At 38.1% G+C, this 13507-nt stretch overlaps 1 protein-coding gene across 12 annotated transcripts in view; it reads right to left on the bottom strand.

Moving 5' to 3' along the window:
- Nucleotides 1-13507, bottom strand: part of LOC108901150 (transcription factor 4) — a 228928-nt gene that overhangs the window by 71455 nt on the left and 143966 nt on the right. For all 12 annotated transcript variants that reach the window (XM_051072763.1, XM_018702560.2, XM_018702561.2 and 9 more), the window contains one exon: nt 13412-13461. In XM_051072763.1, the coding sequence (XP_050928720.1) occupies nt 13412-13461 (50 nt within the window). The remainder of the gene's footprint in view (nt 1-13411; nt 13462-13507) is intronic.

Raw genomic sequence — 13507 nt, 5'->3', positions numbered from 1 at the left:
AAATAAAGAAGAAAAAAACAACAAAAAATACGTCCTACTTCAACTTCCTGTAGCTGGAGAGTAAAGGGAGTTGGAGGAGGAGGAGGAGGAGGAGGGAGGGGGGGTTAACTTGTTGAATGGAGGCGAACTTTCTCATACCACCTTAAGAACATTTCAAAGACGATTACAGAGAAGTTTCCAACTTGTAAATAGTGCTCATGGTGTAATAACAACCCATCTCATGTCAGCTAAAGTCTGAGTTAATTAAACATCAATTGATTGGATATAGACCCACACTGACAATACACAGTGTTGCATTCAAATCACAGCCACTCATCTGCTTTACATACACGTGTCCAGTTACGCTGGGTCTGTCATGGTCATGCTAAGCTAACATTAGCTAACCACCTGTTGGCTTTTCTCTCTTTTTCAAACTTTACATCTGACAGTAAAGTGCAAATGATCTTCTAAAAAGACTGAAATATCTTTGTGCTTTTTGACTACAAGCTCTTAGTTTTGTGAAACATCAGTGTCACTGGTTTCAAGGAGACTTAAGAGACTGAATTTATCTAATTTTTTAAAAATGTATTTCATTATTTTAACTTAACATACATGTTTGCTAATGTGCTAAATATTCTGTGTTTAAAAATAAACTACCTTCACATTTCCGATTATGATGAAGCATATTTGCACATATTTGAAGTTTAAATCTTAAGTTCATCTGGTGACACAGGTCTAGGTGGAAAGTTGTCAAACACTGTTCAGACCTGAGATCAGTTTCTCGGTCGTGGACCTGGTGTGAAACCCGCTGAGCGCCTCATCCAGCGCAGAGAAAGGCCGGCTCAGTGCTTTGTGTTCAGGTATACTTTACACAGAGCGTGCTCTGAATGAAAACAGTGATTAAAGATGAAGCTAATCCGCACCACCAGCGTTCGTTACAGTCACATGACAGCGTGTGTGTGTGTGTGTGTGTGTGTGCTGATATTTGGATCACTAAAGCTTTGTTGAAGCCTCATTAAAACATGTTGATTTTTTCTTCTTTCTTGTCACAAACACTCCTCTTTATTCTTTTATCCTCTGTTTCAGTTACTGCTGAGTGATTCTCAAGACCTCCTTAACCCCTGTGCAGAAACTTTAAAACCAGCTCTTCAAGCTTTAAAAAAAAAGAAGAAAAACATCATCAAGATGCAGAAACTGCACGATAAGAAGTGAGGAATAAAATGGTTTTGACAGCTTGTCGTGTTAAGATCACAGAGCAATTAGCTGTCAGCAGGTACCGCTCCCTAAATAGTGTTTGGTGTTGTATTCAAGGAAGCTCAGACATCTGAGAACTGATGAACAACTACAAAAATGCACAAAAACAATAAAGAAAATATTATATTCTGAGCAGAAAATAATAATATCAAAGATAACTTCACTCCGAAGGAGGAAAAAATAAAAAGCAGGACTGAGTTTGACATTTCGCTGCAGCTGACAAGGACAACTGAGAAATATTTAACACATTATCAACAACTTAAAGCCGTTTTGTCACCACAAGTACAGACTAATGTGTGTGTGTGTGTGAGACAACATGTGATATTCATCGTAGCCTTGGAGCAAATCAGAGTGTCGCTCTCTCTCTCTCTGCTGCCTGTTACTGCAGCCAAATATTTGGGCTCAGGAATGCACAAGGGAACATTCACATCTGCAGCAGGCATTTGTGTGTCTGTGTGTGTGTGTGTGTGTGAAAGAGAGAGAGAGAGGTCTTTGTAGAAGCCAAATGTCCTCACAAGGACAGAAAGGCAGCAGACATCTTCGGGCTGAGGTCATTTCATTGACAAGAAACCTTTGAAGGGCTGAGGCAGTTGCAAAAAGGAAAACTCAAATCCCTTTATTGAAGTAAAGGTCAGATGCTGAGTATCCACAACGAACTGGCCAACTTGGCAAGGACATGTCTCCACCAGTTTGTTAGAGTGGCCTGTTGTGGGGGGGGGGGCTGCTGCTGGTGGAGTACAAATGATTAAAAAATTGCCTCACCAGCTCTGTCAGCTAAGAGGGTCAGCAGTAATTAGTTTCACTGTGATAAGCTAACTATAAGAGCAAGCTAGCATGATGTCGATGGGGCTAGGATATAAGCAATCCAGCAGAAGTGAACAAACTGTATCTGTGGAGGTAGCATGCTAATCAAACAACAGCTAACAGAGAACATACCTAGCATAACATTAACAAGATTTGTGTATTACTGATCCGACAGCAGCTAACAGGAAATAAACCTAGCAAAACATTAGCAAGGTTGGGTATCTCTGATTCAATAGAAGCTAACAGGTAACAAGCTAGCATACATTAGCGAGGTTAGCATATCACTGATCAACAAACCTAGCATAACATTGGCAGCTGGGTATCACTGATCCAATAGCATAAAAAAATCACAGAATCAGTGACTTGAAATTATAACTGAAGCAAATGTGAGTTTTTTAATCTACCATTTGTCTAAAACATTTTAGCAATTTAGCATAAGCAAGCTACTCAACATCAGTTAAAAGGAAACAAACTTTGATCGCAGCAATCCAAAATACAGTACAATGTTAGCATAACATTTGTGTTGCTAAGCTAACCTCAGTCCAACATCAGCTAACAGACCACAGAAGCTAGCATAACATTAGCAAAGCAAGAAACTTAATCCAAATGGGCACAAAGCTAACATAGAGTTAGCATGGCTAAGCTATCACAGCAGCAGCTAAAAAAAAAAAAAAACAGACCTTGCACTACAGAAAAGACCAAGTTAATCAAAACTGTTATAATATTTAAATGACTTCTAGGCTCAGGTTTTAGTTGGGTTAAAATCTATTAAAATCAATTTAAGTGAACTAAATGTCCAGATGTTATAACTAATGTGAGCTTCTCTGCATGTATATATCCATGTACTTTGGGCCTAAACATGGATATACCGTGTACATTATGTGATTATCTTGTTTTGTGGCCAACAAAAATTCTCTTTGGGGAAAAGAGGCTCTGCACAAACAACACGTACACAGCAATACACACAAACGGACGCCTTGTAATTCAATTAGCAGTTTCCCATCTGACACAAAATGGCGGCTGTGGTGCAGCAGTGTGGGACATTGTGGGGCTGAGAGTGAATAGCTTATACTGTATGAACACGACACGCTATCATTGTTATATATCAGAACAGAGTGTATTACAGTGTTATATTATTACAGTTTAAGTCCTTCATGTTTTTGCAGCCTCTAGGTTTCACTTGTCACCTGTAGCACGAAGCATCGGTGCTGCTGTTAAGGTTGCAGGACAACAACAACAACAACAAACAAAAACAACAACAACAAAATAAACACAACATTTTCTTTCTTTTTTTTCCGAATACATGTCAAAGCTGCCTCTCATCCGTCCCTGTAGCCTCTTCCTCATTTCATCCTCTGCCAAAGCCCAGTACAACACTGCTAATTTGGGCAGCATGCTAACACACAAACACACACACACACACACACACATTTTCAGCACCATTCACACGAGGAGATGAGGTCATTGTGTGTTTTTATGTTCTTCAGATGGTCGTTTATATAAAACTGAAGTCAGTTTGATAATTCACTTTTATTCAACTATTGTTAAACAATAATAGAAGAAAGTGATAAAAGTGACCTTCTTCATCTTTATCACTGTGTGTGTGTGATTTATTTAATTTATAGGAAACAAAAGAGAAGACACACACATAAGATTTAATCAAAATCAAACTTTCTGTTGCTGTTAAAGGTTTGTTTACATCTGTAATTCCTATTTTATGTATTTATACACTGTGAGCATGTGGACAGAGGTGGTTTGTTTAAGGCTCTTTGGTTTTTAATGAAGGGAAAACTTTAAGAACAACATCCCTAAAGAAACGGTGTTGAAGAACTTGATTGGTCCGAGCTGAAGCTGAATGGAAAAAAATCCCTGCAGCCACATTTTTTTTAAATTAAATGTTTAGTGAGGCAGATTAATGCATGTGTTTTAAATGACACAACTTTAAGATAAAGCTGAAATTTTGGGGGTGTCCACATACTTTTTTATTGAACCTCACATATTGAAAATCAAACAAGTTAAAGACTGCAGCTTAAAAAAAAGAGTCTTATCTATCAAAGACAAATCAAACTCATCTGCTCAGAGTAGAAACACTTCACAGTGGTTGACTGGTGGCTCCTCTGTGCTACCTGTGGCCGCCTGAAGGGGGCAGTATGGCTCACCAAACCGCTTCCCTGGACCCCCCACCACCACCACCACCCTCCATCCTCCTACCCCCCATCCCTCCTCCACCCGCGGCCCACCGGGGACTGCCGGCTCTCCTACTGTGCCTTCTGCAAGACCTGGCTTAATTTAATTAACGCTGTCGACTTTAAACAAAACCACATCTGAGCCGAGGAGAGAGAGAGAGAGAGAGAGAGAGAGAGGGAGAAGAAAGCAGGAAATAGCCAGAGATGGGAGCACAGATCGGCCCCGGTCAGATCGCTGAGAGGATTTAATCGGCTCAGGGTCTGAAAATATTTCACCTTCGAGGAGTCTGGGTTTCAAATGCAAGACCTTAGATGAAAAAAAAAGTTTTTAAAAGACTTCCAAGGATTTAAATGACCAATATCAAAGGAAATCAAGGTCTAGGGAGCTGAGGATGAGACTCGTCACACTCTGGATCCTCTAAAGTAAAAACTAAAATACTAACTGATCAGCTTCAGGTAAAAACAAAAAAACCACATGATTTTATGGTTGTTTGGTTTGAAAGTCAAGTCTTTCATCACTGGGTTTGATTTAACAAGCTCAAACAGACACTTGGCACAATGATCTGTGTTTGAGAGATGATGATAAACTATTTACAGAAATTAAAAATGATGTTGAATTGGGAGGAGGTGATGGTAAATTTTTAAAGCACTTTAACAACCTGGATCCTGCAAAATTTGTGTTTTGTTTTCAGGATATTTTGTAAATAAAGTACCTGAAACAGTAATTTGTTAAAGATAATAAAATACTACACTGCAGGTAAAGATATTTAGAGAATTATTGATTGATTTTAAAGCAAATTGAGGAACTTCAGAGCTTCTTTGACTAAATAAAACACAGATTTTTCCCCCAAATCACACACTATAAAAATCAATAAAAGCTGCACATATTTGCCTTTGATGCACTGAATTATCCACAATAAAGGCATAATTTATCTTATATCAAGTCTCCTAGTTATTTTTTGCAGAATACATGCTTGATAAAAATGGACACATTGCAAATTTAATGAGGAAATTTCCTGCTTTATATCAATTTTAGAGCCAAAAACATCAAACAAAAAACAATAAACCTAACATTTTAGATTAATGTCACATAAACAGGTTCCAGTTGATTAAAAATATAAAATAAAACTTTTTCTTCAGCTGTGTGGTGGAGTTATTTCATATTTAATCAGCTTCACATGTAAACTCTCCCTGAGCATCAATCAATCACATTCACAAACCAGTTTAATGACTGGTCCCAGTGTCACCATGAGAGAGACACACACTCATGCTGACACATACGTATCATCTTATTTCTTTCTCCTTTAATGGCTTCATTTTCATGGTTTCATTACGGCCATTTTTGAGGATAATCTTGATACGTATGAGTGTGTGTTTTGTTTATTCAGTGGGCATTAGCAAAGCTCTGAGGACGAGCTGGAGACTCTATCAGCCCGAACAACAAATTAACTAAAACAATGATATCTAAAGGAAAAAAAAGAAGAAAAAAGGCTGTTATACTCCCAACACCAACAAAGACAAACAACAGCGAGACGGCACTCTGCAACCTGCTAATGTTAGCAACTGATGCCTAATTTCCTTTTGATTACAAAGACGTCCCACGCTCTCCTCTCAAGTGACGTTTAATTGTTTCTCAAAGTAAATCATCAACTCAGCAAACTAAATTTGACAAATAACAATAACAAACTTGCAGCGCAGGGAGACAAGAGGGAGGGAGGTGGAGTGGGGGTGGGGGGTGAGGTGGAGGGAGGGAGGGGGGAGAGAGAGAGAGAAGAGAAATGAATTAATTAAAAAAAAAAAGACCCATCGCCCGCAGTGGATGTGAAAGAGAGATGAAAGCAAACAGACAAGACTTTTTGCCTTAAATGAAGTGTGTTCATAAGCCGGAGCATATGGGAGGGCAGCAGCACAACAGCAAGAAAAACAAGTTGAAACGCACTGAAATCTGAAATCCATCACAAAGAGTGTAAACGACAATCAAAACACACAATAAGAGAAATGAAGAGAACTGTTTGAAATCTAGAGCAACAATAAAATATGTAAAAATGGCAACAAAATCAAGTGAAAGACACTAAAATTACACCAAAGATTTTGCAGAGAAAATTTAAAAATTGGTGCTTCTGTCCCTAGTGGCCACAAGTAGTCACTGCAGCTTCAATCTCACTACATTGAATACACAAAGCGCAGAAAGTAAAACGTGATTTCATGATGTTTCATACTAATACCTCACCACTTTCAAGACTTTTTGCATGTTATTTTATGCACTTTTGGTTAACGTTAAAAAAAAACTTGGTGCGAATTGACTTGTGTGTTATTTATACAATATTTCATGACTATGTACGGCAGCACATGTGCAATGCGCTAAAGTATCTCCCTTTGTGGTTATAAAAAGATTTCAAAACTGATAGCGAGGACATTTTGCTCTAACCTCACTTCACTTCAAAGGGCTGTTTGAGGGTTTAGGTTAAAGGACAGGTTCAGATTTCCTCTAATATTCAAACAATACCAATCAATCGATCAAAGTTTATCGGTATGGCTCCTTTCATACAGGTTAGTGCAGTTCAGATGACAATAAAACAGACTAAAAATACAAAACAAATAAAAATGCTGACAATTAAATGATTAAATAATGACAATTAAAAAAAGTTGGACGATAAATAAACGAATAAATGTGTAAATTGTACTTAATCAAGAGGTAGGTCCATACTGATTGTTAAGTCGTGAGATTAAATTGTGATGGATAAAGTCTGTTAAAATTAGCCAAAGCAAACATGAGTTTTCATCAGTCGGTTTAGCCAAATCAGCTGGGTATCATCCTCCTCCTGGTTGTTGAGTGTAGGTTTACTGTCCATCCTAAATCAAACTAAAAGGGCGAGTCCCTGGAGTCCAGAGAGAGGAGATAGCGATCAGACTGCTGAGGCCTCGTATTATCCTCGCATGTTCGGACTTATAAGAGTCTGAGAACGGTGTTTACGTGAAGCTATTTCTCTCACAAAGAGAACTTTTGTTTTTGGCCTCTTGTGTGTCGCACACACACACTCACGCCGACACACACTTACATTACAGGCATTCCTATGTGAAGCTGTGTTTGTACTCAGAGCAGGTGCAGGCAGAGAGAGAGAGAGAGAGAGAGAGAGAGAGAGAGAGAGAGAGAGAGAGAGAGAGAGAGAGGTGTGTGTGTGTTATTTCATATCTGTGGTTACACTCTCAGTGTGTGTTGATCTACAAACCAGTGACGTCCACCATCCTTGATTAAACAACAATATGAGACGGTTCTGCTTTATATATTTGATCCTTTTTCCAGTTACTCTCTGGTATTTCTTCTTTTTCTTTATTTAAATTCCATCAGTCTGCTTTTTATTATAAACTGGTTCAAACTGCAGCTCATGTTGTGTTATTGTAGATTTCACTACTTAAATCCAATGAAATGTTCATGGCAATGTCAATAAATATGACCTTTGACCTTTCTGCATTTTGAATTTGAACATTATAGCAGCTTTGCTTTAATGTCCAGTAAATACTCACACAGACTAAATACTAATTACTACCACAAAAAATAAGAATTTAACTAATAGTTAAATAAAATAAATATAAATTAAAATTTGCTTCAAGCACTCCCAAAATTAAAAAACCTTTAAGATCTGTCTCGTATATAAAAATGCTTATTAAACATATGTACATGCATTATAAAGTGATTTTATGGGTATTTTATTCTCTATCCAGCAGTATTTACTCATTAATTGAATCTAAATTCATTGCAAACATTATAATAAGTAGTATCAATGCGATATTTGTTAAATTATCCTGTGTATTCTGGATTAATGTGACTACTGCATTTATAACCCCTATTGTTAATATTTATGTCAAAATGAACAGGCTGTAAATGAAGCAGAAGAAGGAACAGAAACTGTAGTAAATAATATGATTGAAAACATAAATTAGAGAGTGAATGTTTAACATGTAAAAACTGATGACTGACAGCAGATAATGTGTTGAATTCATTTGTTCATTACAGATTAAATACTGAACCGACAGCAGCGTCCAGTTAGATCAATATCAGAGCTCCAATAAAAGCTTTAGAGGACAAACATTCAGATTATTATCTCACTCCATAAATCAACTTACTACTGTCGTCAATTCAAAACTACATTTGAAGACAAAAGGATTTCAATAAGCTTAACTGATGTTTGACTTACACAAGTGCTGCCTGCAGAATTAACACACATGAAATCCCCCAGAGTATTTCTAAAAATGTAAGAGAGGCAAAAGCAAGAGAATTGAAATAAATCAAATGAATGAAGAGTTAAAAGTTTCTGCATTAAAGAGTCGAGAGGAAAAAAAAGGACGACGACAAACAGCTCTGTCGGCTGCTGGAGGCAGGAATGAAAACACGATTCAGCCTCGTTGTTGGTTGTTGGCAGCAGGTTTGGAGGCCGGACCATCCAAAAGAAAAAAAAAAAAAAACTCACAGAGGAGCAGGAATGTCCAAACAGATACTTGAATGCTGAGCATTAAAAGACAAATGGAAAACTTGGGACTGATCTGAGTTAAAAAACAAGCAGCTGACAGAGGTTATGTGTTCAATCCCTTCACTGAGGCACAACAGTGAATTTCATATGTGAAATTTTATGAGATTCTGATTAACAAATACAAAACAAATCATCAATATTCACTGTTGGATTCATGCACACGAACATTACACAAACACCACAGGCAGTAAAACTCTTTTAACTCAACAAAATAATCTTAACTTACACTGCATCATCATTTACTTAACTACAGGTATTACTTTGGTTTACTCAGGTGCTTTTAGTCCAGGACTGGGCGATAAAACAATAACGGTAATTATCACGATATAATTTTATATCGTGACATAACATCATAGAATTTTCCTCAACAGAAATATAGCAAATGGTCGATATGATTTATTTCATGCGTAGATACCACTGTATGCATTGGACAAGCTAAGACTTTATCGTTATAATTGTTTTTCTACGTCAGATTTGCGAAATGTTTCACGTTTTATCATGTTCTGACCATAAAGAATAGTTTAAAAGTTTCTTCCATTTTCCTTTTAAACTCTGACAGAAATAACATTTTGACATTTATTGTGGTTAATATTGGTATTGATTGACATAAAAAATTTAATTGCGATAACATTTTTCGCCAATAATTATTTAAGTCCACGTAAAATATGGCGTTATCTACCTACAGTATGTTGTTATTTTCAGGATAAACTACCCTGAAATGCCATAAAAATGTCATATCCGTAGTTCGTGGTGTGTTTGGGGACAGTTTTTTATAAGAAAAAGGAACATTAAAAATTTTATCGCAATCACTGTTTTGGCCACATTGCCTAGCCTAATTTTAATCCATGCAAAATATGGTATTACAGTATTTTGTCATTTTCAGGATAAACAACTCAGAAATGCTGTATTAAATGTCACATCAGTGGTATGTTTGAGAACAGTTTTTTATAAGAAAAAGAACCAAAAATGTTTTTGTCACAATATTTTTGGCCATCAATATGCCCAGCGCCTATTATTTTCAGGATAAACTACTATGTAATTTGAAATTGTTAATATTTCATATCATACATACAACATATGAACAGACATAGGAGGGTGTCATGCTAATGAGACATTTTGAGCCTTTGTAATGTAAAAAATATAAAATTGTTTTTTATATTTCCATTTGGATTATCTGTATTTTTTTCCACAAGGGGACTGAATTGGCTACTAGCACTTCCTGTTTGCGTGTTATAACCCTGCATGTACAAACAACAATACAGAGCTGGTAATACTACAGTTTTTATTGTCTAGCACTCAAAGTGTGTTGCAGTCATTTGGTCCTCGGGCAGCAAAGTTTAGAGTTCCTCTTCTCCGACTAAAAAGAAAAACCCTGAACTAAAACCAAAACCAAAACAGAAGCGATTATGAAAATGAACACCTGTCAGCAATCTGATGCTTTTTCGGAATAAAAGCCAGAAACTGCAAACAAGGCCTCGATGCTCAAACTGACTCATGACACGACAGAACCTGGGCCGCCGCCGCTGCCACCGCCAATGCTGCTATTCAAAGACACCTAAACTAAAAATGGAACGAATTTAAACCCACAAAGCTCTCGGTTCAGTTTCTGCTCTCTGTCATAACTGATACTGGTGCCAAAAAAACTGCCTGTGAATTTATTTTTTAATTTTTTTCTTTTTCCCTGCTGCAGTCAAACCACTTCTCCATTTCACAGGCAGCAGGTCCTCTCCTCGTTCCTTTTTCTCTTGATGCGAACGGGAGGAAGCAGCGAGGATTACTCACATCACAGGGGTGGAAACAGAGAGGGTTACAGCAAAGAGAGAGAGAGACGGAGATGGCTCAGAGTCCCCACGGACATGAAGGCAGCACGAGTACATGCAGATCCAAAACCTGGTATCACATGACTGTCAACAACCTTTTACATACATAGCTACTGGTCGGTCGGTCATATGGAGGTGTGACCGTCTTGTGTGGCACAGAAGTCAAAACTCGGACCAGGCTTCTAAACCTGCTGGTTTTGATTAAGCTAAACTGAAGTCAGCATCCCTGCATTCAGCGCTAACTTTTTCAATATTTAACCGAGACCACCATCTTGCAAAAAATTACCCAAAACCACAAGAGAAAATCTGTGAAAGTGTGGCTGGAAATGCACCAGGAAATCTAAAAAATAACCTAGTAAACACAAAAGACAAGTTTTTTATTCCTCTTTAGAGATGAAGATGTCAAAGCCTGGCCACAGCCAGCGTTTAGTAAAAGTTTCATAATCACACAGTTGGTGGAATTCTGAAACTGAGGACGCTATTTTAGCTTATTAGCCGTGTAGCGCCATCCACTTCTAATTTAACTGCTATACAAAAGAGACACACAGTTACAAGGCTTTTGAATAACAGTTTAAACAGTTCGTTTCAAGGGCTTTTTATCCTCTTTATTGATTGAAAACGATGCAAAATCCCAACAGGAGCGACTGTGTGAGCGACTAGCGTTAGCATGTTACTGGCTGGTTGGTGTGTTTAGCAGTGAGTCGTCCAGTGGGTCACTTTTTAACATGACTGGACCTTAAGAAATGAATAATTATGAAGAGTTTGGAAAGATGTGCTGTTAATTTGTATCAGCAGTGCCACATAATAATTAATAATGAACATATTTCATTAGTTTTCCATCCTGTTACAGCATCAGGAACATTTCGGTGAACTCAAAACATCTTGTTCAGGAAACTACCATTGTTTCTTAATCTAAATCCAACCATGGATGCATGATGTGAGCCCTGATGTCTTTGTATAATCACCACCCACCCCAACCAGTTACAAGAACATGGCACTTTATGGACTTAAAAATGCTGTTTCCTTCCAGAGAGTGTGTTTCCATGCAGGTGTACGTGAATGTAATTTCTAGGAGACAGTATAGGAAGTATAGGAATGTTCAGTATTTAGTCACTTTGCAGTTGTGTTGATGGTTATTTCAGATTAAAATAAAGATCATGTTTCTTTTCTCCACAGGAAACGTCTTCACACAACAACAACCTGTCAAACAAACCACACTTCTTCCTCCCTGCCTTTTCTCACCTCTCTTGCTTTCTCTTCAACCCTCACCCTCCCCTCCTTAACCCCACCCCGCCGAGGAAAAAGGGGAGGAAGTGAAGGGTGGGTGGGGGGGACACAAAGCGAGCCGAGGCCACAGAAAGGCGGACTCCTGCCGAGCCAAAGACGACGGCCGACACACCGTACATTCAGCCGTCGTTAACTGGCCATTAGGGAGGTCAGCATGAGAGAAAAAGACTCTCCACATGTAAAACAGCTTATGGGCAAAACGTGAAATAAATCTAATGACACACGAGATCTGCTACTGAGCTTTATCCTCATTATCAGTTTCACTATAAGGACAGAAATACACCTTCTACCTGTCGCCAACATAAATATTGATTCAACTCTTAACTGATCAAACTGCAGACGAGTAAAAAACCAGGAAATAAAAAGTTAAATATGTGAAAAATCAGCCAACGTTTGACCAGAACTAAAAGATGTTCAGTGTGTGATGATATAAAACGGAGAAAATCAGCTCGTTTCAGAGGACGGACCGAGCAAATGTTTGGTGTTTGTTGTGGTAAATCCCTGCAAAGATCGGCCATTAATTTCCTGCCGACTGTCGTCATCGTCGCAGCATTTTTTTTTTTTTTATTTGGTCGACTAATGTCCCTGGATCTTCCTCCTTGATCTGACTGAACTGAGGCTGAGTGTTAGTCCTCCATCAGCTGGTGAGAGTTTCTCTTCTGGTACCCATATTTGACATTTCAAAGCCGCATATAAACATGTAATAAATGGTTTATATCACATTATAATGCGGCTGTAACTTCTCCTGTGGGTGTGGACGAGTAAAACACACTTTTATGTATTAACGTGTGTCTAATGCTAAACATGAGGATGTGAAGTTGAATAGATTTCTTTTTAGTTCCCCTTTTTAAATTTAGAAGAGTATTCTTTGTGTTTTAAATGCTGGGTTATTTATTCTGGCTTGAAACTCTTCCAGCTGATTCCCTAAAAACAGGAGCCGACAGCTGTTTGTGTCCAGCTCGCCTCCGACAGGATCATCGTCGTCTTCGTCTCTGGAGTCACAAAAACCCGGGCGACGTTTGCTGTTTTTCTTTTTCTACAACTTTGTGTTTTCTCAGGGCTTTTTCCCTTTCAAACTGAAAATAAAACCTCACACAGACCCGAGACTATTGACAGAACCAACCAAATAACTGATAAATGAATCAACTAATCAATCAAAAAAAAAGAAAAGTAAGCTCTGAAAACCAAAGCTGATGTTTTTATATGTTCGTAGAGATATCTGTGCAGCCAGTCATGAGATAAAAAGATGTCTAAGTTTCTTTATATTTAGAAGAACAGATGAATATTTCAATGCTGGATTGTTTATTCTGGCATGAAACTCGTCTCCAGTTGACTCTATAAAACCAGGAAGCGACAACAACAAAGCCGACAGCTGTTTGTGTCCGGCATTTTCAAATTCACCTTCCCCCTTCCACCTTTCCTGCGACAAAACCAGCTCAAACACACACACACAGGAGCCTTTTCTCCAGCCAGCGACACACACTCGAAGCATCACAAACACTAATAATAATGATAATAATAAAAAGGGGAATAAGGGAGTGTTATCACTTACTGAGGACGGCAAGCCGGGAGGGACCTTCCGCACTTTTTTTGTGTGAATGTCTGAAAGAGAAGAAAACAAAACAATACACGAGTGTTTAACAGGACA

This window comes from Lates calcarifer, linkage group LG9 (assembly GCF_001640805.2).
Source record: "Lates calcarifer isolate ASB-BC8 linkage group LG9, TLL_Latcal_v3, whole genome shotgun sequence".
In the NCBI taxonomy this organism is placed as follows: Eukaryota; Metazoa; Chordata; class Actinopteri; family Centropomidae; genus Lates; species Lates calcarifer.
Note: the sequence above shows the minus strand (reverse complement) of the source record. Positions and strands in the feature narration are given on the sequence as shown.